General features: G+C 33.3%; 1 protein-coding gene and 1 long non-coding RNA gene across 2 annotated transcripts in view; one reads left to right on the top strand and one right to left on the bottom strand.

Annotated features, from left to right (window-relative positions):
- LOC106052026 (THO complex subunit 2-like) overlaps nucleotides 1-23,998 on the bottom strand; it is a 27,795-nt gene extending 3,797 nt beyond the window's left edge. The window contains 33 exon segments of the mRNA XM_056033960.1: nucleotides 663-731; nucleotides 2,920-3,048; nucleotides 3,144-3,272; nucleotides 3,640-3,797; nucleotides 3,881-4,022; nucleotides 6,066-6,115; nucleotides 6,118-6,191; nucleotides 6,277-6,371; nucleotides 6,463-6,510; nucleotides 6,914-7,053; nucleotides 7,275-7,278; nucleotides 7,607-7,707; nucleotides 7,710-7,785; nucleotides 7,870-7,987; nucleotides 8,108-8,204; nucleotides 8,338-8,382; nucleotides 8,385-8,416; nucleotides 8,835-8,926; nucleotides 9,060-9,144; nucleotides 9,351-9,452; nucleotides 9,658-9,712; nucleotides 9,715-9,808; nucleotides 10,246-10,319; nucleotides 10,322-10,440; nucleotides 10,556-10,728; nucleotides 12,252-12,398; nucleotides 13,011-13,103; nucleotides 13,247-13,407; nucleotides 13,530-13,663; nucleotides 14,051-14,175; nucleotides 14,506-14,573; nucleotides 14,682-14,733; nucleotides 23,836-23,998. Coding sequence (XP_055889935.1) covers nucleotides 663-731; nucleotides 2,920-3,048; nucleotides 3,144-3,272; nucleotides 3,640-3,797; nucleotides 3,881-4,022; nucleotides 6,066-6,115; nucleotides 6,118-6,191; nucleotides 6,277-6,371; nucleotides 6,463-6,510; nucleotides 6,914-7,053; nucleotides 7,275-7,278; nucleotides 7,607-7,707; nucleotides 7,710-7,785; nucleotides 7,870-7,987; nucleotides 8,108-8,204; nucleotides 8,338-8,382; nucleotides 8,385-8,416; nucleotides 8,835-8,926; nucleotides 9,060-9,144; nucleotides 9,351-9,452; nucleotides 9,658-9,712; nucleotides 9,715-9,808; nucleotides 10,246-10,319; nucleotides 10,322-10,440; nucleotides 10,556-10,728; nucleotides 12,252-12,398; nucleotides 13,011-13,103; nucleotides 13,247-13,407; nucleotides 13,530-13,663; nucleotides 14,051-14,175; nucleotides 14,506-14,573; nucleotides 14,682-14,733; nucleotides 23,836-23,844 — 3,090 coding nt within the window. The 5' untranslated portion in view covers nucleotides 23,845-23,998.
- LOC129926667 (uncharacterized) lies at nucleotides 4,487-5,541 on the top strand. Its single transcript, XR_008778381.1, has 3 exons — nucleotides 4,487-4,655; nucleotides 4,707-4,910; nucleotides 5,013-5,541. It is a non-coding gene; the product is annotated as an uncharacterized LOC129926667 (long non-coding RNA).
- Nucleotides 23,999-24,416: the final 418 nt, after the last annotated feature.

Consider the following 24,416-nt stretch of genomic DNA (forward strand, 5'->3'; position numbering starts at 1 on the left):
ACAATGATGTGAACATGGTCATCATTTTTTAAAAAATACCAGCAGATAATTAGTGAGAACTAAATGAAAACAGTTCACCAGATCAAACTGTCTCCAGTACAAGATCTGACAGGAGAAACCAATTAGATACTCAGTACAAGATCTGACAGGAGAAACCAATTAGATACTCAGTACAAGATCTGACAGGAGAAGACAATTTGATACTGGGCCACAAAGGGACATCTTTTCTGTATCAAACAAAACTTGATTCAGCCCATACAGTAACAGTTGCTTTGACATACAAGCAAATAATGACCTGAAAGAGAAGTTCAAGTCCAACAATTTTTTTGTTTCACCTGAAGCAGCATTTACCTTCAAAAACTATTAGCTGCTGAAATTGTGTCTTTATTTTCTTTTACAGACTTATGCAAGCAGGTATTTTCTTGTCTGAAAATAAAACTAGCTTGACCTTGTTGAAGACTAGTCTTTAAGACTATTGAATGAATCTTTCATTCTAGACACATCTACAAAACTATTAAATTGGGTTCAATTCTAATAGTTAGCTTCTCAATTTTTGATGACATCCTATCATCACCATCAACAATTACCTATAATAATCATTTGATACAAAAATAATCTCAGAATCTTCATTATCTGAAAGCAAGAACTTATCAAGAACTTACTTTGGTCAAAACAATCAAAGAATTTCTCATCTGACTGTAGTTCTTGGACTCCAAACATGTGATCACAGACTAAAGAAAGAAAAAGGTAACAGTTAGCCTATTTAACCAGTCTAACTAGAAAAGCCAATGCAAATCCATGTTTTGGGCACCCTAGATTCTGGATCTAGCACAGGGGTTGTACTAAAGGTATAAGAGATGGAGGCACTGAGCTCTGTCTGACACAGGCTTTGTCTGCTCTGGTTTTATACTGTTGATGCACAAAATATTTTTTAAAATTTATAGATATATATTTAAAAAAAAAGGGGGGGGGCAATTCTGTATTATTAAACATGATGAATAATGTCTGCTTATATATTGAGCAATTTCTATAAGCTTTTTGAAATCTGTTTTTTTTTTCTATGGAGGATCCTTACTATATAAAGAAAAATAAGAAAAAACAGGTTTGAGAAGACCCATTGGCAGCCACATACTCCTATCAAGGTTAGTATGGGGGGGGGGGGTAAAGAGTTAATCATACTCCTCACATTAGTAATGCTCTTATAGCTACCCCACCAGATCTGACTGTTTAACAAAAGAAGGGAAGGGTATCCAGGGTTCCCTCACCATTCTGAGATTAGGATTTCTGGAGATTTCCAGGAGTTTTCCAGGAGAAAATATTCGATTTCAGGAGCGGAAAAATGCGAACTATATCTATATTTAGTAATAAATATAAGAATTACCATATACATGTATACAATTTTTTTTTCCTTTTCAAATTAGCGAATTCAAAAGTAACTGATTAAAGAGTAAAAAAAAGTACTTGTAAACCAATAAGCCTATTTGCACTACTCTCTCTATATATTGCTTGTATTAGTCAACATTAGGAATTAATTAAAATCTCTAAAATTAAACAAATTGCAATGTATAACACATTATCATTATCAGTTTCCTATTTCAGTGGAAATCTCTTGCATTGATTGTTTTTATTAACAATAGGTGTCTTTAAATCTATAAAAATCTAGCTCTGAATCATAAAGCTAGAAGTGAATTTGATTGTAAAACTATGAATAGTTTAATTTTATATAGCAGCTTAAATACTATATAGACCATATTACACTATACTCTAAGCCCCATCTACTTCACAATCTAGATTTATAATAAAACTAAAACTAAGAGAGAGATTCCAGAATCTAAGTAGATCTCTATTAGATCTAGAATTCTAGAAATAAAATCTAGTAGACTATAGACTATACCATTATACTCTCTCTATATATATATGGTATATATACCATATATACTCTAAGTCTAAGGCCTCCACCCTAAAAAGTACAGTAAAAGTAGAATAGAAGGCCCTATATTCAGTAACTATAACTATTATATACTGTCTGTAACTGACTATATCACTATATCTGTCTCTATCTAGATTGACTAGTGACTAGATATATCTATCTCTAGATCTGACTAGAGATCTACTAGAATTAGTAACTAGTACTACTACTAGATCTAGAAGATAACTACTAATTTAAACTACTATAAACTAGATCTAGATTGACTAGATCTAGATCATACTGATCATAAATCATGATAGTAGATCTAGATCTACTACTAGTAATTTTCTAGTAATCTAGTAGACTAGTATAAAAGTATTATGATATCTACTAGCTAGCGCCTAGATGATAGATATTTATATTATTAGATCTAATCAATCTAATCTAGATTTACGGTCTAGTCTTAATTTTAATATCAAGTCTTTCTAGATTTAGATAGATCTAGATAAAATAGATCTAGCATTTTCATTCTAATTCCAGATCTATCAAATCTATGTAGATCTATAATTCTATACATATATCTAGATTTGTTTTTAAAAAAATCACTTTTGAGATCGAGACAGACTTAGACTTAGAATACCGGTACTTAGATCTATGTTTATATATGCCAGTGCCTATTAAAGTAAACAAAGTATTGAAACTTCCGTTTTAGGCTTGAATTCGCCGTTTTTTTTTTCTCTTAATCGCCCATAGGATCGGCGATTTTCATATTGAATGACACCCAAAAAGACAATTTTGTCTATTTTTCAGGAGATTCTTATGACTTTTCAGGAGATTTTTAATAATTTCAGGAGATTTCCAGGACTTTTTCATATATTTTGCAATTTCAGGAGATTTCCAGGAGCTCCTGAAAAATCAGGAGGCCGCGGGAACCCTGGGTATCAGTCCCCAAAAGTTCACACTCTAACCCTAAACCTAAACGCAAAGACATTTGATTTTAAAGTCTTCACCTTAGTTAGCCTAAAATGCCATTTATGACAAACATGTCTGTAATTAACATAATCAAGTCTGTTCATTTTGTTATTCATATCAGTTCCTTTACGGAAGACTGTTAGAAAACCTGGAAAGTTGAAGCACTCCTGAAAGTAAAAAAAAAAAAGTATAAAGTGAATAACTGGCCTAGAAAAATGTTAGCACATCTTAGCATGTCTTATCAGAGAGAAAGATTGTTCACCTTTTCATAGATAGCTGGACTGCTGTGCCACCTCATGACAGTCTCTAAAGCACTGCACAGAAATCTGCCATAACATCAAGCCTCATTATCAGTACAGCTAGTCACTGTGTAAGTAATGTCATTGAAGACCTGAAGAAAAGCACTTCAGAAATAAATATATAAGAATCCTGGGTTGAAACAGCAACAAAGACATTAAAATCTCACACTTTATAGTTTGAGCTGAGACTTAGTGGGTGTGAAAAGTCAAAAAAAAAAAGACAAAAACAATTTACAAAAAGTTTCAGGCTCTATAGAAATCTAAAATTAGAAAAAAAAATCAATCTGGATTGAACAGGTTAGGTTTTTTGCATGATTACCCGACATCTACATATCTTAAAACAACAGTATGGGGTGGAGTTTATGTATTTAAAATACTGGTGCAAACATATATAAATATATTGTAATTTGAATGAATTCCAACTACAAATATTGTAGATAGAATGTGCTCAATACTTACCCTATCATAAGTAATAAGAGTGGAAAAATTGGGTGTTTTTAAATTATGAAGAACTTGTATAAAATGACCACAGTATATGGCATCACTGGCAGTGAAACAACAGTGTGGAAACAAGCAATACTGAAGTAGATTGGTGGTCATCTCAGACTTGAGAGTCCCTGGGAAACCAGAGTTAGAACAAGATCAGATATGGGTACAAACGTATCAATGTATGTATATGTGTGTGTGCATGTGTGAGTACCTGTGGGAAACCAAGAATGTTTCTCCTCTTCTAGTCTCTCCATCACTCTCTGGACATGCTCCACCTGCCTCCTAGCTTCATCTTTCAATCTGTCAGTTAAGATCTTGCATCTTTCTTGCTCTTTACGTTTCTTGCTGACAGGCTGCGAGAATTGAATATCATAACCAGGTTGTTATTGATTTCTGAAGAAACTATTATACAGAATCAAATCCCAGGCCATCATATAGAATACATTGACTACAAAAAGATCGGTCCAAAAATACTTGCATTGGAATTGGGCAATTACATCAACATGTTTTCTATAGACCATAGATGTCTAAATAGATCACAATTCTTTTTTTTTATTATTTAAATCATAGTTGTGGCTTTGCTTTTCAACATACAATTATACAGAAGACAAGCAATCAAGGACAGACTAAACAAGGTGACTGAGAGATAAAGTGCTTGACTTTCAAACAAGGACAGACTAAACAAGGTGACTGAGAGATAAAGTGCATGACTTTCAAACAAGGACAGACTAAACAAGGTGACTGAGATAAAGTGCTTGACTTTCAAACAAGGACAAACTAAACAACGTGACAGAGATAAAGTTCTTGACTTTCAAACAAGGACAGACTAAACAAGGTGACTGAGAGATAAAGTGCTTGACTTTCAAACAAGGACAGACTAAACAAGGTGACTGAGAGATAAAGTGCTTGACTTTCAAACAAGAACAGACTAAACAAGGTGACAGAGATAAAGTGCTTGACTTTCAAACAAGGACAGACTAAACAAGGTGACTGAGAGATAAAGCGCTTGACTTTCAAACAAGGACAAACTAAACAAGGTGACTGAGAGATAAAGTGCTTGACTTTCAAACAAGGACAGACTAAACAAGGTGACTGAGAGATAAAGTGCTTGACTTTCAAACAAGGACAGACTAAACAAGGTGACTGAGAGATAAAGTGCTTGACTTTCAAACAAGGACAGACTAAACAAGGTGACTGAGAGATAAAGTGCTTGACTTTCAAACAAGGACAGACTAAACAAGGTGACTGAGAGATAGAGTGCTTGACTTTTAAACAAGGACAGACTAAACAAGGTGACTGAGAGATAGAATGCTTGACTTTCAAACAAGGACAGACTAAATAAGGTGACTGAGAGATAAAGTGCTTGACTTTCAAACAAGGACAGACTAAACAAGGTGACTGAGAGATAAAGTGCTTGACTTTCAAACAAGGACAGACTAAACAAGGTGACTGAGAGATAAAGTGCTTGACTTTCAAACAAGGACAGACTAAACAAGGTGACTGAGAGATAAAGTGCTTGACTTTTAAACAAGGACAGACTAAACAAGGTGACTGAGAGATAAAGTGCTTGACTTTCAAACAAGGACAGACTAAACAAGGTGACTGAGAGATAAAGTGCTTGACTTTCAAACAAGGACAGACTAAACAAGGTGACTGAGAGATAAAGTGCTTGACTTTCAAACAAGGACAGACTAAACAAGGTGACTGAGAGATAAAGTGCTTGACTTTCAAACAAGGACAGACTAAACAAGGTGACTGAGAGATAAAGTGCTTGACTTTCAAACAAGGACAGACTAAACAAGGTGACTGAGAGATAAAGTGCTTGACTTTCAAACAAGGACAGACTAAACAAGGTGACTGAGAGATAAAGTGCTTGACTTTCACACAAGGACAGACTAAACAAGGTGACTGAGAGATAAAGTGCTTGACTTTCACACAAGGACAGACTAAACAAGGTGACTGAGAGATAAAGTGCTTGACTTTCAAACAAGGACAGACTAAACAAGGTGACTGAGAGATAAAGTGCTTGACTTTCAAACAAGAACAGACTAAACAAGGTGACTGAGAGATAAAGTGCTTGACTTTCAAACAAGGAGTTCCTGTTTCAAATCTATGTGAATACTGGGATTTTTAATTTTGGGACTTGGTTGGTTGTTGTGCTGGCTGTGGGCCATAGAAACAGATGATAATTACATCATCTGCCCTTCAGATTGCAGTCTGAAAAGGGAACTTACTTATTTTTTAAACGAGGTGGCAATTAATTTAAATGTCTGGCTAACTTTTATTGGCTGCCAACACAAATGGTTAGAATGATAAAGGAATGATAATGTGAAATGTGTTTAATGTTCTTGAAGTATACAGAATTAATAACATTATATCACATCTAGTCTACATACCATGTCTTTGTTAGCTTCCACTGTACTGATTTGATTTTCCTGCAGAAGATCTGTTTCTCATAAGCACCTTTAGGAACATACAAGTCATACATGGACAGTGACCAGAAAGTGATGTAGAACTGTGGCCTGGAACAAGGAAACATTCATTGGGTTACACAAGGGAATCAATCATTCATTCTTGAATCAAGCTGGGCTGCTATGTAAGACTTACGTCAGGTCATCCCAAATTTTAGATGAAAACACTGGCTTGATGGCTTCAACCACTGGTCCCATAACCTCTTTGTAAGCATTAATGTAGCAAATGGTCTAGAATCAATGAGAGACACAAAAAAATGTTTTATGTAAAAAGAAAATGAGTAGAAAAAGACAAAAGATTGAACAATATACTAAAAGCTACCTTATGATTCTTTTTGTCCTTCAACTTTTTCAGTTCATCATATTTGACCTGTAATGAGATGTAGAAACTTGGGTTCACTCTCTTAAGTATTGCACAACAGTCATTAGTATATTAAACTTTTTTTTTAAAACAAAAAGTGAAAGTTAAAGACTCCAGGGTAAATGATGATGCAGTGTGGCTTAGCACAATGACCTTGACTTCACCAGCTGTAGCTGCATACCCATCTAGAGTAAAAAACCATAATGCTTCACCAAGACCCAATCTGTGACTTTTGATTCAAAAGGCTCAACACTTTATCAATCAACTACCCTGCCAAACTTAAAAATGGAGTACTTAAGAATAATTATAAGAACAATTTAAAGATGAAAAGAATTATTTGCTTTTCAAAGAAAAAAATTAAGAAACATATTGTTATACTAAATCTGGGCAGACAATTCAATTTGAAGCTTACATTGATAGCATGTGCATAGAGAAGTTTGGAGAGAAAGAAGGCAGCTGAATGAGGGATATGGTAGGTTGATAACAAGACATCAATGGGAGGTAATCTCTTCACAAACTCTTCTGTACTGAGTTGCATGAAGAGGAAACTTTCTTGTCATATTTTCCACTGTCACTAACAACTAAGATGGGCTGTGAGGTTGAGTGGCATGAACTGCTTGGACATGTAACAAGGGGCATAAGTTTGAATCTCAATGTACATCAGGAAATTTTTATATTGACATGTGATCGAGTTGTGTTTGCTGAGCGCCCAAATAAAAAAGAAGCACAAAAACTTTCTCCCAGACACCCTCTTTTTTTAAAATTCTTTTTACTTGGCTACAATGTCAAAATAATTACAAGTGAAGGAAAATATTAATAAGGAAGCATGGTCAAGAGGCTAAGTACGCTTGAACTTGGCCTGGCTACCTATGAAGGGGGCTCGAGGTTCAAAACCAGACTAAAGGCAGCATAGAAAAACCTTCTCCCAGATACCCCCATCCCCTCCCACTGGTCCACAAATGAAATTGGACCATAGCACCCTGAGCCTGCTACATAGCATGAAAGTAGCACTATATAAAAGCTATAATTTTACATAGGAAAAGAATTATATACAGACAAATGAACACATTTGATGAAGTTAATGAAAATGTGTGCCATTGCCTACCTGATCATAGAGTTTTCCAACTAGTTTTAAATGTTTGTTGACATCTTCAGCAAATACAGTGCTGTCTCTTTGCTGAGACATCAACAAGCACAAAGATAGGCAAGGTCGTGCTCTAACAATGTGTCTTTTAAGCGAGTAGAAGATTTTTTTGTGTTCCGAATTTGAGAAAAGTTGCTGCCCTGTAAAGTACACAAAATGCATGAGTATAATAAGATTGTACATTCTGCGTGTTCAATGACACTATTACTTGAGATGAACTGTACCTCTTGTCTGACCAGCTCTCCACCAGCCATTGCTTTCAACTGATCATCTGTGACTTTTTCAGAGATTTCCACCCCAGCCATTTTTTGCACCACCTCTCTCAAGAGCAGTAGATCAATGCTAGAAATACAATGTATAGCATACAATGTATAGTTGTGTCAATAATTCTTTTACAAATTTACATTCAAGTGATGCTAGGGATGATGCTCCAAAAAATATTTCATTAAAACTAGTTTTTACCTTTTGCCTGCTTTAAGTTGATTGGCCACATACTGCAAGATACCTGTCAACTCTACTTGGTATTTATGACAAATAGCTCCAGCAAAGTTGGCAAGACCTGACATTGGAATGAAAACATTAAACATTAAGGTTTATTCTTGAGGTTAATATTATGAGAACACAAGTTATTGAATGTTAATTTATAATGAACAAAACTATTAAGACAATTTAAAAATAGCTAAATGTATTACTTTGGAGCCAGAGTGAGATATTCATGTTATATGTTTTCATCCTTTCTCTGGATTAGCAATGGCTTCAATGATACAAACTGTTTCTAATGTAAGGATCATTAAGTATTATCTATTATTCATGTTTAATTGTTTGACATTTTTAAAATAGAATGTATGCATTATTTTCACCAAACAGAATAAATAAACTCATAAAATGGAAAACTAGAGATTATCCCATGTCATAATCATAGGGAAAAATATTTTAAAGAACATTATTGTAACAACACTTTTTTCTCTGTAAAATAAATTTAAAAAAAAAAAAATCAGGAAATTCAATACATCTAGGGGAAAAATTTAAATGCAACAATTGAAAGCCCTGTTCAAGAGACAAAAAGGTTTATACAGATTTAAGATATTTTTGTTAAGATTAATCTTTTCAAACTAATGTAGTAAATGACTACAACATTAAATTACACTTGAAGAGTTAAAGAACATCCAGACCACTTTAAAGGATAGATGTTAACATGTCATAAGAAATAGTTGTCAGGTACTTGAGGGAGTCAACTACTGGACCAATCAAGTTATCATACCGCTGGATCTGGTTCAAAATCTAAAGATAGTGATCACAAATTTGTAGAACATTTACTCAATCAAAAAATCTAAAAGATATTTTACAATGGATATGATGATCCTTACACAGCGACAAATAAATTGTAAGAAAAAAATATACATGCATATACTACATATTCAAATACAATGCTAGGATTACTATGACTCAACTTGCCTAACTGTCGACCAGAGGGTTTCACCGTCTCTTTAGAAAGACGCCTACAGAAAAAAAAGGAGATTGTGTAAAAACATGTCTACCCTAACTTTATGATTTATGAATTTTCGAATCAAGTATCTCAATTTAATTGAGAATCCTATTTATAAACACAAACTATAGGCAGTTCATGGCAGTGTTAGGATTAAATACAAGAGAAAGCAAGGGCAATAATTGTCTAAACATCTCAGGACACAAGTTTTAGACTTACTTCATGATGTATTTGGCTCTATCCAGACAATCTGCTCTTGTACTCATAAGTATTGGATACAAGAAAAAACTCTAATTTTTCCATGTCCCATAGAGATGATATCTGAATGGTAAAAGAAAGTTGATGTTTTTTTTTGCTTTCATTAAGCCTCTAAGTGGGCAACTCATTTTCTAGGTAGGGCAACAAGAAAAATGTTATTGCTAAAGGGAGGCACACACAAAAATCTAAAAGATGACGCCCACTTCGATAAAAACAAGTGTCCATGATCATAAGATAATTACAGATGTAGCAACATTAGCTTTCTCACCTTATCTCATATGGATAGAGCTTTAGTAGAGTCCACAATTCTTCAGCCATTGAAGAAGAAGGGAAAGAGATGGTAGCAGGACTTCTTCAAGAGCATTTAAAAACCCATAGTAAGCAATTTCATCCTCTGGACCAATGCCACCGGAGTGATGCTGAAATTGTCATTTAAAATTATGTTCACTCTGTTTTAAAATACACACTCAGGCTATAACTGTATTCAGTGTTAGCTTGGTTTAAAAAGTGTTGAAAAGTAATTTTTCATTTAATCTATTCATGATCTTTATATTTAAAAGTTTTTAATAACCCATTGTAACAGAATGTTGTACTATTCATTTCAGTTCTAAACATAATTTATTTTGTAATACCATTTTGTATATGGGAATTCTAATACTTTGTCTTAGATATAATAGAATTATGTGCTGGTGATTACTTAAGGGATATTAATTGAATATGATCTCGCTTCTAATTGTAATTCATTTAAATATTTATGAAAAAATAATTAGTTGAACAATATTTTTTTTTAATTGCAAAATAAGATAATCATATTTACAAAAACACAAAATTATATTTGGAACCTGAAAGTGCTTACCTTTGACATGAAGGCTTTAGCCTATCTCATTATTTTCACCATCAAAATAGGATCCCGAGAAGCATATGGACCAGGTAATACAACATTGGCATGGCTAAGTGATAGAGCTGGTGATAGGTGTAGGCTAGAGGACAATCACAGGATTCTACTTTCTTAACTCTCCACTTGGCTAACACAGATGCTAACCCTATGTTCCTGAAAGACAAGAAATTACGATAATAAAACTAGTTGTTTTTTAAAATTCTTATGAAAAAAAAAAGTCAGTAAAACATCATACTGATATTAGTTCTATTTAGAAATGTAAACTTACTTTTCATATAGAGGTTCTATCACTCTATTTACTAATGAGCAAAGGGCATAGGAGATGGATGGATGAACCAAAACAAAGTTTTCAGGCAGCCTGTCAATGATGGCCCTAGCATTCTCCCAGGCTCCTATTTCTAGCAAAGCTTCACACAGACCAATTTTTTGATTGTTTTCTCTCTGAAAACAAAAAGATAGCCAAACTTACTTAAGTCATATTGTTAACCACTTCTTATTAATATATATTCTTTAATCTTTCAAAACAAAGAAACATGTTTTGTTATTCTAAAGCACAAACTTAACATTGTCATTAATTCTGCATGTGTTTTTAGTAAAGATGAAGTTAACCTTTCAGACTTTACAATCTATGGGGTGGATGATGTAAAGGTCATTTGTTGCCAGGTCCACTGTTAACAAGGGTGTCATGTGGCCAGCACAACAACCAACCACCTTTACTTTTCCCCAACTAATGTCAGGCAGAGCTGGATGGCCTCAGAGGTGCTCTAAAGATTCTGAGATAAAAAATCTCACTCTTCATCAGGATTCAAACCCAGGAAGCCAAGAGCTTTATCACTCAGCCACCACATCTACTAAGTGTATTTAACCATTTTGTCACATCATTGTTTGATAGTTAGTGACATGTATTTTGTTGGGAAGCACGAAGTAAATGGTATATTCATGTTCACAATGTTTGACGTGGGAAACAAGCATTCACAGTTGAATTGTAGGCAAGAAATCTCGTTCTAGAATTTTAACCACATGGGTAGAGGCAGTGATTGCCATGTTCTTAAACTGTAAGGATGTCTAATGTAGTTGATTCAATAGTTTAATACCAGTTGTTTACTTAGAATATTTCATTGGATGTATGAAGCATCATATGTAATTCTTTATGGCAGGAATTGCCAGTGAACTGTTTCTGTATTTTATAGTAAATAAATCTTGTCAGCTAACCAAGGTCTTATTTGATGAATTTTAATAAGTGTTGTTCTGTATGAATTGGAGTGGACTTGTGTGACATCAAGTAGTACAAAATTCATCTTTACTTACACTACTATATACAATCAAACGTCACATAATAGCAGTGACACCATTGTTATACTACTAAGCTCAAATACAAACTGTCACCACCTCAAAGTTGGTGTCATACAGAGATACACTATTTTGATATTACCAGTTTAATTCACAATTCATGGTTTCTGAAGGTGAACACTTTTAACCTTAAGCTAAGTAGTTACTTGATAGCAGTCAGTAAGGGGCAGGCATTGAAGGTAGTCACTTGAGAAAGTTATTGCAAGCAGTCACTATAGAGTTATTATAAAGCAGTTGACATTTGTACGTTTTTAAGTTATTACTATTTTTGTCAAGTATTTCTATAAAGGATTATTACTGATTATTCTTGGATTGTGTATCAAATTTCCTATGTAGTGTTGTTATATACATATACATTAAACATATTTGTGTCTGCTACATTAAGTATTATTTCCTCATTTATGAGAGCTGTATAAATGTGCAAATATTCATCCTGATAATGTCTACAGTATATAACTCATTATAATATGAACCCACCCAACCACCATCTAAAATAAAATGGTGACACAAACAAAACACACAATTTAAAAGACATAGAAAGTAGAAATAATGGCATACAATTTTGAAATGTTTATACTAATGAACTAATAGCTTTAACTACTGCTAGACCTTACCAAATCAATAATCTGTTGTTCTTCTTCTTTCTTTTCATCCTCTTTTTTATCAGCCAATATCACAGTACTCAGCTTTTTAGCATAGGCTTTGGCATCTGAGACTTCTTTGTTGTGAAATGGAATTATTTCAGAGTCTGCTGGTAATAACTGTCAAATTCACAACCATAATATTACCAGTACATCCAATACAGAAGAGCCAAATTTAGCCCATAAACAACAGCGTAAAAACAAATTATAAAAATGTTAAGAATGACAACTACAAGCATTTGGAAAAAGATTTCTTTAAGTAAAAAAAAAATAAAAATACAAGTTGAATGTTTTTGAAAGCTGTGTGGCATATTTTCATGCATTTTATACCCTGCATATAATTGTCACCTGCACAAATTACAAATTAAGTAGAAACAAAATAGTACGAACAACACCATTATATACCCCACATGTGCAAAGTGTGACTAAATTACCGGTAAATAAAGTACCATCATTGGTACTATTTGTTTTCTTGAGGTTTATAATGAGATGCTCATAAAGCTTTCCAATGTACACGTAAACAAAAACACAGCAAACTGTATAAAGACACACCAGTATGTTGATAGGTTCCGTTATTCTTTGTTTATGAATAAAATAATTCTTGTTAACCCAGTACCTTTTTACACTGGCACAGCTGCCATTCATTTGTAAAAATTGTATAACCCACAATAACTATATGCAAGAAAATACAGTAGATGTACAAGTTCAGAGTATTTACCAAAATCAACTTACATAAGAATACAAGTCATTTAGATCTACCAGCTCATTCTTTAATAAAAGTGCTGCACATGTGAACAATGATTTGGGAGTGCTCCAGTCAGCAGACTGAGAAATAGAACAATTTAAATGAAACAATGTCAGGATAAACAAAACACAAATATGTTGACATGTTTCATGATGATAGCTTTAATTCTTCACATAAACTTTTATCCTAACAATGGCTCAGACAGCAGAACAAAGAGTATTACCTCTCTGAAGTGAAATTTAAATCCTAGAATATGGCACAAAGTCAACTTGTCTATAATGTATGCGCGCAGGAGTGGAACATAGAAGAGGCATTCTTCAGGATGGCATTCAAAAGCTTCAAGGATAACGTCTAACATGCGGTTAGGATGAAGATCAAAACAACCTAAAAAAATATAAAGAAAACAAAAGTTGATAATTAAGTTACTAATTTACGCCCTTTTGAATTTTAAAGTTGAAAATTAATTTGACTGGTTTTTATTACATCATAATGGATCAATGAGTTACCAATCAATGATTGAATATTCTGCAGCACTTGTTCCCAGGAAATCTTGAGATTGAAATCTGGATTTAATTTAGTGATTAATTTTGAGTAGCCTTCACTTTCTTCTCTTAACAAATTAAACTTCTGCTGCTTGTAACTGAAAAAAAAAAATAATAATTATAACACAGTAGCTCATGCTTGCATAGAATTTCAAAACTATTTGTAGGCTATGATTCACAACCTGTAAACAAAAATAATAGAAAGAAGAATAAAATTGGAACCAAATTAATTGCATAACATTTGGAAACCATTATTTTTAAACAGCTCTATTGCTAACTAGCACAGCACCTTTGCTAATCACCTCATCTTAATATTTTAATAATTGCTAATCACCTCATCTTAATATTTTTATAATTTACAACTGACTAAAGTTGTGTTCTGGTTTAAACATTTGAAGGTTAGGGATTTGGAGGGGTCAGGGTTGCATACCAGGTATGCCTTTAAGCAGGTTCCACTGTATTCCTAATTCCAATCAACAACTTACTAAAGTCGAGTTTCGGTCTTCACATATTTCTGATTATATCCAACTTGAGAACTGACTAAACCAACCAACTCTAAGGAGTCTTGGTCTAATCTTTCTTTTAAAAGGCAATCAGCTATAATAGTGTTCTGAAATAGTACATAAAAATACTTTTTTGAAAATACAACACTACTATTAATTAAAATATTGTTTTCCTCATATACTGCTGTTTAAAAAAAAACAAAAAAAAAACATTTATTAGATGAAAAGGCACACACTTTAAAAATCTATAATAAAATAAAACTAGCACAGATTATTATCATGCCTGAAATAAAATGAAATGAAACAAAGACCAAAATGAATAAGGATTTAAACACACTTTAAAAAAAATAGAAACTAAATGCACCCATTTATCCGATGACTGATTCTGTCAAACAATGTTCTTTATGGATTTCTTCTGATAAAAACAAATAGCTTACTGGTAATGCCCCAACTAGTGTAATAAATTTCTCTCTTGTCAATTCATCAGAGCAAGCAGTTTCAACATCTGAAATGAAAACAAATCAATTAGTGTTAAATATATGTACAGAAGACTTAATTTTTAGATTCCATTTACTTAGTGTTAGTGTGCTTTAAAAAAATAGAGGAGTCTTACCCACTATTTCCAGTACATCAGCAAGTGTAGATGGTAGCCATGGAAATGTTTCCTGAAATAAAAGACTTGGTGCAATATATGCCCAGATTGGTTTTTTAAAATATATAACATCTATCCTAGTTATAGTATATAACATCTATCCTACTTATAACAAAAAAGAAAGGAAAAAGAACAATAGGCAGACAAAAAAAAGTGAAGGGCAGACATCAAAGAAAGGACAGGCCTGTTGTTAAAAGAGATTCTAGTCATGGTTACAAAAAGAAAAAAGGAATGGAGAAAAAAAGCAGATCATGTGTAGTGCCCCAACAGACTAAAGGATGAGTGGTGGTGGTTCAGCATTGACAACAAATTTGATTTTTTTAAAATGATTTTTATTTTATAGCAATTTAAAAGTAAATTAAGGAGTGGAGATGCACCTTTGAGAAGACTATTTTAAATGAAATATCACATATGTATGCTAGGTTTCAATCCTTAGGAGTATCTACATATAATATATATTATATAGATAGTCTAGATCTAGTTACAGTTATATTGCATTACTTAGAACTCAATTTTACTTCAACTCCAACAGTTCAAGTCAGTTATGAAGCTGAGATTGTTTAAATTTTAGTGTTTTGACTAACTTTACTTAAGTTTGAATGGCAGTTACTGAGTGAGTTACTGATTACTTACTGATAACTGTTACGTGAGTCACTGTACAGTGTAAATAATAACTTCTAGACAGTAGCTACTAACTAGACTAGTCTAGTAGTAAGTCAAGTAGTACTACTTATCACTACTACTAGACTAGTACTGAGTAGTAGTGTAGAACTTGAACTTCTAGTTCTAGATCTAGATTATACTATGATTATAGTATTTTATAGTATAGTAATAGTATAACTAGATGAGTAGATCTAGATTATTTAATAAGTTTAGAGTTCTAGATTCTAGATCTAAGTGTAGTGTGCACAGAATGAGAGGAGTCTGAGTACTCTCAACTCTAGTCTGAGTAAGTTGAACTTGGAAGTTTCAGTGGAAGTGTCACCAGTGAGAGAAATTATAGTCTATGGGTAAAATCCGCAGGTCGCCATTGCCAGCTAGGCGTCCTTATCTACCTTTTGTTGGCAGTGGCCAGGGAATGGTGTGTGGTGGTTTTATTATAATCTTATCTTTTAAATTACAGACACGTCTTCAGGAAGATAGGCTAATTACGTCAAATGCGCTTCATGTGTCAATCTAGTCATGCATGTTAATAAGTGGCTTTTGAATCGCTATGTTTGTTGGCCCTTTTGGATGAAGCCTACTAATAGCACTGTCTACGGATGTAGGCTATTACTAATACATTATTTTTGAAAACGTTTTAGATTAAATTAGTATTACACTGTAGTCCGTTAAAGATGTAGCCCCTTATATAAGAGAATATAAAACATTTAACAATTTTATGCGTGCCATAGTGGCATTCATAAGATCCTTTAGGCCCATTTGAGTACCGACCCACCGGGCATTGCCCAAATGTCCATATAGCCAGTCCTCCCCTGCTTGTAATAATATAACATTATTATTGTTATAAAGGAGGCTGTTACGTTTATAGGCATATGCATGGATGCAAGCAACAGAACCCCGTTTTGCCTGCAAGGGGGGGTCGGCAATCCCAAAAAACCTGCAAGCATGATGCCTCTTATACTTCTCGACATAAATAAAACATTTATCGCTATATATATATAAATATATATGTCTTTAAATACAAACTATAAATTCTATGCTTTTACTTAAATTACTATAATCTACATGTATGTTTAAACATTTCATTTTTTTTATATATAATATGCACATAGATAGGCCTACCTACTACTACTATATTAGTATAAATCAAACTTTGTAGCACCTATGTTAAAAGTTAACTCTATTTCAAATAAAAGATCTAATAGATCTAAATATTTATTGGCTTACAGAGTAGTCAGTAGATCTTACCAAATATAGAACTAGTTAACTGGATCTTCTAACTAATAGTAGCTTAGAGTACTTAGTCTTAGACTGATTTTTATACTAGATTAATTAGATATCTAGATCTAGTCAAGATGTTATTTTAACTCTATGATAATAGTAACAAAGTAGATCCATCAATTTACATCTATCTATATCTAGGTCTAATAAAGAAACTAGTAAGTATTAAGTTAATTAAGTATTACAGATCTAGACATACAATATTCTCTGAGTCTAAGTCTAGACTTTAACTTGTCTAGGAATAGAGTGTCACTAGAGCTACTACTAGATATTAGATTTTCTCTAGATTTAGGTATAGACTAGACCTAAATCCAAATTATATACTCTAGATTTAGTTTCAGATCTTGAAGTTAGATTAGTTAGATCTATATACACTAATCTAGTAATGCTAGATCATAGAAGTGAGCCCTGCCCCTACTAGCCCTAGCTAGAATCATCTACTAGATCTAGATTACTAGATCTAAAATCTAAATCTAGATGTAGACTAGAGTCTTGCCTTTTTTAAATAAGTTTTTTTTATTATTAGATCTAGAATCTAGATTTAATTAGATCTAGACTTTACTAGTAGAATATTATATCTGATAATAGATTATAAAATAATACTAATAGATACGATCTTCTTTTGATCTATGCTGCTTCTGCCCAGGGACTAGACCTAGTCAGGCTACATCTAGACTCTGGTAAATTGTAACTGTAAGATTCTAGATAATTATTCCAATTATCTAGATCTAGCCTGACTAGCTAGGTCTAGTCCCTGGGCCTGGATATAATTAAATCTAGATTCTAGGACTAGATCTAATAATAAAAAACTTATTTTAAAAAAGGCAAGACTAGAATTGACTAGATCTATATTATTATAGATCTCTATAAGTTTTATAACTATCGTTACTATCATTATTAATACGGCGATGATCCGGTACGGTAATTTCGCATTTTCGGGTAAATACGTTCAACTTCTAATTCTAAGATCATTTTAAAATGTAGAAATAGATCTATATCTTGACTAGATCTAGCCTTTAGGTCTGGTTTCAATTTTTATGCCGGCAGATCAAACTTATTAGAATTAGATCTAGATCTAGATAAATAGATCTACTTGCTAGATCTAACTTAGTCTTAGGCGTCTCAGGCGGGGCCATACGGATTTGTTTCTAACTTTTGTTTACGTTTTTGATACAAAGCGAAAGTTCGGAAATAGCGCATGCGCTGTAACTTAAGAATTGTAACCTCCTGTCTTTCTTTGAATTCAACTTATTAAGTTTTAGTTTGAAAGTACAAAACGTGAATGTGAAAAAAAAAAAAAAAAGTCCGATACTGAATCGGCAATCAGTCGGACTGGCGTTTGCCGGCAAGCTTTTTTTTTAAACTTCGATTTTGCCGGCTATAGCCGGCGATCTTGCATCCATGGGCATATGTGTATTTATAGATGTTATCATGTTATGTGTTTGTTTTCTTTTAGTCTCCCTTTTTCTACTGATCGAACAGAACGAGACAGCTGGGGGTCACTCACAAAGGCCGCGGGATACACATTTGAGACCAAAAGAAAATCTGCTGTCGAGGACAGAAGCAGACGGCGAAAAGAAAATCTAAATCGACCACCTGCGGACAATGGTTATGCTTGCCCTGGGTGTGGCAGGGTATGTAGGTCACAGCTATCTGCAAGGGCTGCGCAGCCACGGGAAATACTTTCATTCCTCAATCATCTTCGGACTCGAAGACAAGCCTTATTAGTGTGTTCACGTGTTTTTCTCAAGTATGTTAGGCCTATAAGTGTGTATTACAGTCTCCTGTTAGTGTTGTTTTCATGTCAATAAAATTGAGTTGCATCTTACACATCAGTGTTGAAATCAAATATTAGACTTAATTGATAGCCTAATATATCAGGGGCAATACAGTATTTTAGATAAATAGCCAACTCATTACTAGCCGCAACAGAGTCGATAAAAGAAACGTAGAAAAGAGCTAACCTAATAACGTATATGCTTCCATAGGCCATGACTAATTTAATATCCCAGATAAGCTCGTCTTTTGCATCCATCTTAGTGAAGGCTACATTGAAAATGAGAATATATGTTAAACTTTGCGAACACATTGAGATTTTATGTGTGTGTGTGTGTGTGTGTGTGAACTAACAGGGATTCGTGTTCAGTACCAGTACATGACGATGATGTTTTGTAGACATCGTTGATCACGAATGAGAAGCATTTTGTTAACCGGTACATGATGATGATGTTTTGTAGACAACTTTCTGCACGAATGAGAAGCATTTTGTTAACTTCTATACATGGACAATGGTTATGCTGTGCTGGAAGAGGCAAAATATGTAGGTCACAGCTGGTGCTGCGAAGCATTGGGAAATACTGCATTCCTCATCAATCTTCGAACTCGAAGACAAGCCTTATTATTATAGATCCTTAGTTTGATTCTTTCCCTTTAACAGGACTATCTTCATTACAGAGAATCAATTATACACTAATAATAACATAATGAAACAGAATTTTTTTCTCCGAAATATTAACATGGGCATTGAGCTGAATTTACTTTTAAGTGTATTTTACGTTTGGCTTAGTCAAATTGTAATTAAAAATAATATTTTATTTATTGTTCTTTTAATTAAGTTCATTATGACATCTTTCAATTTGTAGTCACTCACCATTGCCATAAGGCATTACCATTCTCAATCTAATTCATGCATTGGCTCATAATGGCTAAAAGCCTTAGTGTGATATTCAGTATTTTTGAAAAAGAAAAATGTTTTGTTGAATAAAAAGTTGCATTACATTTTACAATTTTAAGTGAAGAAATAAAAAAAAAATGATTTAGAAAAGAGGACCATTGCAGTTCTAGTCAAGACATTGAATGCAAAAAGTGATCACTTATTTCAAGGAAGAGGTAATGAAAAACTGGGTAAAATTTTTAATTATCTTTAAATAGGAGAATCACAGAAGACTTGAGTCCATGTTTTGACTTTCATATATAGATTTATGGATTTCAAATATTTACACTTTTCTTTAGAGTAAACTGTTCTGGTATTCGTCATACATCCAAGCTTGTGCTAGTTGTGTGCCAGACAAAAGAAATGTTTGCTTTACATGTTTTGGCTGTACCTGCAGAGTTGAGGATAACTAAATTCCAAGTACAAACCTCCTGCAAGATGACCAGGATGTCATTGGGCAGAGTATGAACTCTGGACCATTGAGAACTCTGATCAACAGTCCAGCGTGCATACTGCTACGTTACAACCAGGCAGCTATCCAATGTTTATGATCAAAGTTAATATGATTAAAATAGATGCTTCCATAGAGTGGTTTCAAAAAAAAGAAATGTAATGATTTCTGTGACATATCCAAGTAGAACATTAAAGTTAAAAAAAAAAGTAAAAATAGGCTTACAGATGATCATAGTTTATAAGTGCGGAAAGAAACAATTTAATTTAAGAATCTATATTTATGAACTAACTAAAACACAACAGATATGTAAGCATAAATAAATAAAAATGTTAATTTGAAAACATCAACAGTGCAACAATTTTATTAATTTTTTTTACAATTGTAAAATAATAAAGAAAATACAATAGACTTGCATATAGGAACACTGGACCAAACACAGTGATGTTTCCTACATTTTGTGACTTTACCATCACAAAAGAGATACAAGACACCAATAGTAAAGACAAACAACACAAATAATCTTTTGTTCCCCGGCAATCAAATTATTAAATAGAAACAAATAAATAAATTTAAGTGATTTTAAAAATGGCCTCAAAGATTATGCAGACACCTTGTTTTCACATTTGGAAAGATTGCAATCTAAATGGGAACAAACTGATACCAGAAAATGAAAATCACTGATTACAAAACACTAGTATATATGTTTAAATATTGATAATCACTGAATGCAATTACATTAGAAAAACGTTTAATATATACAGAATGGAATGTTCTTAATACCTTTTAACAAAACTAACTACAGCCAAACCTAGTTGTATTAGATTTCATAAGAATAAATTGTTAAATATTTTTAAAGTATTGACAAAACCATCATAAGAAAATCAACATACAATTTTCATGTGTCACATTACTTCTCTCCCAGATATTCATTCATGTTAGCTTTAATTCTTACAGGCCTAAGTTAAGTTAGGTGTTAGGATGGCTGCCTGGTCATGAGGTTTGCGTGCTGGACTGTCGTTCGGATTTATCGACGGTCGAGGGTTCAAACCCTGCCCGCTCCCATCCCCCGTCGTCCTGCGGGAGGTTTGGACTAGGAAGTAAACTATCTTCAACTCTGAAGGAACATCCGAAACATGTAAAACATTTTACAAACAGATGTAGGTGAGATCTCAATTGCTATTTAATTGTGTTGGGCTGTAAAAAAGTATTCAAAATTTTAACCAGTCAATATTTAGAATTTTATAAAACCTAATCAATTTCCATAAAAAAATTGTAGAGCTTGGCAGTGACTGTACAAAGATTTAAAAGTGAGACTTTGATAGAAATAAATTAAGCTATACTAATTATGTTACTATTTTACAAGCATTGCATAATTTTCAAGCCACTTGTCACTGAATCTAATACAAGATTATGAAAATGAGCCAAGCCATAGCTGTCTGTGCCAATAGCTGCTAAGCCAGATACTGGAGAGGTGGGAATAGTTGCATTGAATAATATAACTCCATCCAGAGCTCCAAGTGCACTTGAACCCTGAAAAAAAATTTTTTTTAAAAATAGAGTTATAATCCTGGTGGTGACAAAGATGGGGGTAGTGGTGTGTGTGTTTTCAGCCGATGCAAAATGCCCCAGGCCAGCGCTAGATGAGCGGTCAACCAGGATGAGTTGTGACGGTCACCTGAGAAGAGTGTCAAACATTGCGGTTTGGGCAGGATCAGTGTTCTGAATCGAACTCAGGCCAGTCACAAGAGATGTGACTCACTCAAGAGTCATGTGATTAACGGAATCCGGTTCTAGAATGCCATTAGAGACCCTATATGAAGAACAAAGGTACCAGAGTTGACTCAGTCACAAATTCTCGATCTACCATTCAGTACATTACGACAGAGTTCAACAAAGTACAGCGAAGCCAGCAGAGGTCTTGCTACAACAGTACAGATTTGATACAGCAGTTCAGATGTCCATGACAGAACATTGTACAGTCAGTGTTATGTGTTGCCAATTGTACAGTATTAGCTGTGATTTGTTGGACATTTAAGTTTTTGGAGACCTGAGTTGTCAAGTGCAGTTGCAGAGAACCTGAATAGTGAGATTTGTTACAATAGGTACATTTCAATTACATATTCAGATTTGATCATTTAAAGATTTCTTCTAAAAAGAAAATAATTTGATTTTAAAATGATAAGTTTACATATTTTTTTTTAGTATGTCAATGCAAGTTATGTTCATCGAATCTTTGTTCTAGCTCTATTTAATAACAAACTTTATGAAACGATAAAAAAACTGTTTTTCTATGCTCTTTATGAATGTATGTTGGCCAGCTCTCATTAATATATAGAAGAGTGGCTATGCAGGCTTTGTACACTAGCATTTTGGTTGGAGTGGTCAGTTTTTTTTTTTCCCCAAATACAATTAGAGAGTTTTTCCAATTCTTTTTGTCACCTCAAGGTCTAAATTTAGGTTGCTGGCAATAAATCATCACAGGTAAGTAAATGCCTGAACAATCCGATGTGATTTCTGATGCTTATAGTAGGTATTTCTGAGATGTGACAGAATTTCAACGATGGCACACAGCTGTTAAGTAATTAGAATGTAGAGTTAAGACTAAATTTATTTTTGTATGATGATTTGCTTTTATACTCAATGATGAGTAATGACTCTTCAAAATTTCTCCTTTCTTTAACCTTTGCTCTCAAAATTCCCCTTTTCAAAAAGAACTCTTTTTGTGAAAAAAAAATCACTAAAAGACATTGTAGACCAACATATAACGGTCTAATTGTGGTATGTTACAGTTTTTCTTTCTCTCTTTTAATTTGAATAAGGCACTAAATGCCATAGCATTAAGTTAGATGTTAGAGAAAAGAGCTAATGGCACGAGCTGAGATTATTTCCCCTTTTTAACCTATTATGTGTCTATAACTATAGTAAAAATCAAATAGGAGAAAAAATAATTAAGACTAAAATGAACTGCCTGACCTAAAACATTTAGTGACTGACATAAAACATTTAGAGATTGACTTTAAAAAATATATTTTAAAAAAACATTAAACAACATCTATTAATAAAAAAAAAAAATACTTCTAAAAAAGAGAGAAATGGATGGCCATTAAAATGATGTATAACTTGGTATAACTAGGTTTTACAAGATTAAAACAATAAAAACAACAGGTTTGAGTGCCTGATTTTTTGAAGACAGGTGGACCCCCACACCCCAATCAGATCTGTTATTACTGGTACCCTCTAACATGTACCCAAAGACCAGTAATGTTTATAAGTAGGAATTTAGTAGGCCTATACAATAAACATTATGCTTATATACATATAAAATCTGTATATGTCTTGAGTATTTACTGACTTACACTGGGTGCGCGTGAGGCCCTTAGTTGCCTGAACATGGCATCATGCTGATGTGGCTCTGCATGTGTTCCTTACTTCTAGCATGACCCAACTAGATCTATTTCATCAAACATTTTCATGTGATAAAAAAAAATGGTCAAAATATCAGTCAAAGAAGTTGAAGATTCATTGACATTAGATCTAGACTAGATCTAATGTTTACTTCACTCTCTCTCTCTCTCAGAATCGAACTAGATCTAAGTCTAAATTTAGAGCTAAATTTCATGATCAATGTCTTTATCAATTTCAACTTCATTATTAGCTGTATTTAGTGTATTATTTGCGATAATGGGTCTAAAAATTGAAAGGTCATTGAGAAAATGGCCTGCACAGCTAAGGAAAATAAAAAAAAAATCACCAAACTTTGACGGCCCATAGAAACTGAAGCGAAAGACATAAAAATATCAGCTTTTTTAACAAAACAATCTATATTTCTACTTTTTAAAAAACCCAGCCAGCTCAAAATAACACCACGCGTCACACAGGAAAACAAGAGCTACACAAGTCATGCTGTGTGTGTGCTGTGGTGGGCGCATTAGTAGCGAGTGGGGCATTTGGTCACATTAGTAGCTAGTGGGTTAAATGTATATAATCTGTCTTTGTTTACTTACCAAAATCATTCCTTAAGTTCATACATGCCACTTTGAAGTATATATAAATAATGCCTTGATCTTTAAAGGCATCACATCCACCTAGATCCACTCTGGCAGCTACAAAAACTCCACTAGTAAAATTTAAGGTGGAGATACGGAAATTTATTTCAGAATATCAGACCTATAAAATAGAAGAATGTCTATTGTATTAATATAAAAAATAAGGTTTAGTAACTAAATATATTACAATATGCATTTTCTAGTGTGTGAAATGGACAGCTTACATGGATAATCATGAAATCAGAAAGGCTAATTTAGCACATTGCAATGACTTAGTGAGGAGATTTAAGTTGTTTTAGTGAACTTCACTTTTTATATTAGAGATATTTTTTAAAAAATGCTTAAATGTGTAATAATTAGTAAACTTTATCATTAAAATTTTATATTCAATGCTTTGAGTCAGTTTATAGAATAGGCTTGCAACAGTAATAACCAAGCCAGATTGCATTATACAATCATATTTAAATAATGAGCAATGTATTATATTTTTATAAAGTCTTACATACTAGAACAAAAGTTTGGGTTTCCAAAGTATTGCA

The sequence above is a fragment of the Biomphalaria glabrata genome, chromosome 6 (genome assembly GCF_947242115.1).
Source record: "Biomphalaria glabrata chromosome 6, xgBioGlab47.1, whole genome shotgun sequence".
Classification (NCBI taxonomy): Eukaryota; Metazoa; Mollusca; class Gastropoda; family Planorbidae; genus Biomphalaria; species Biomphalaria glabrata.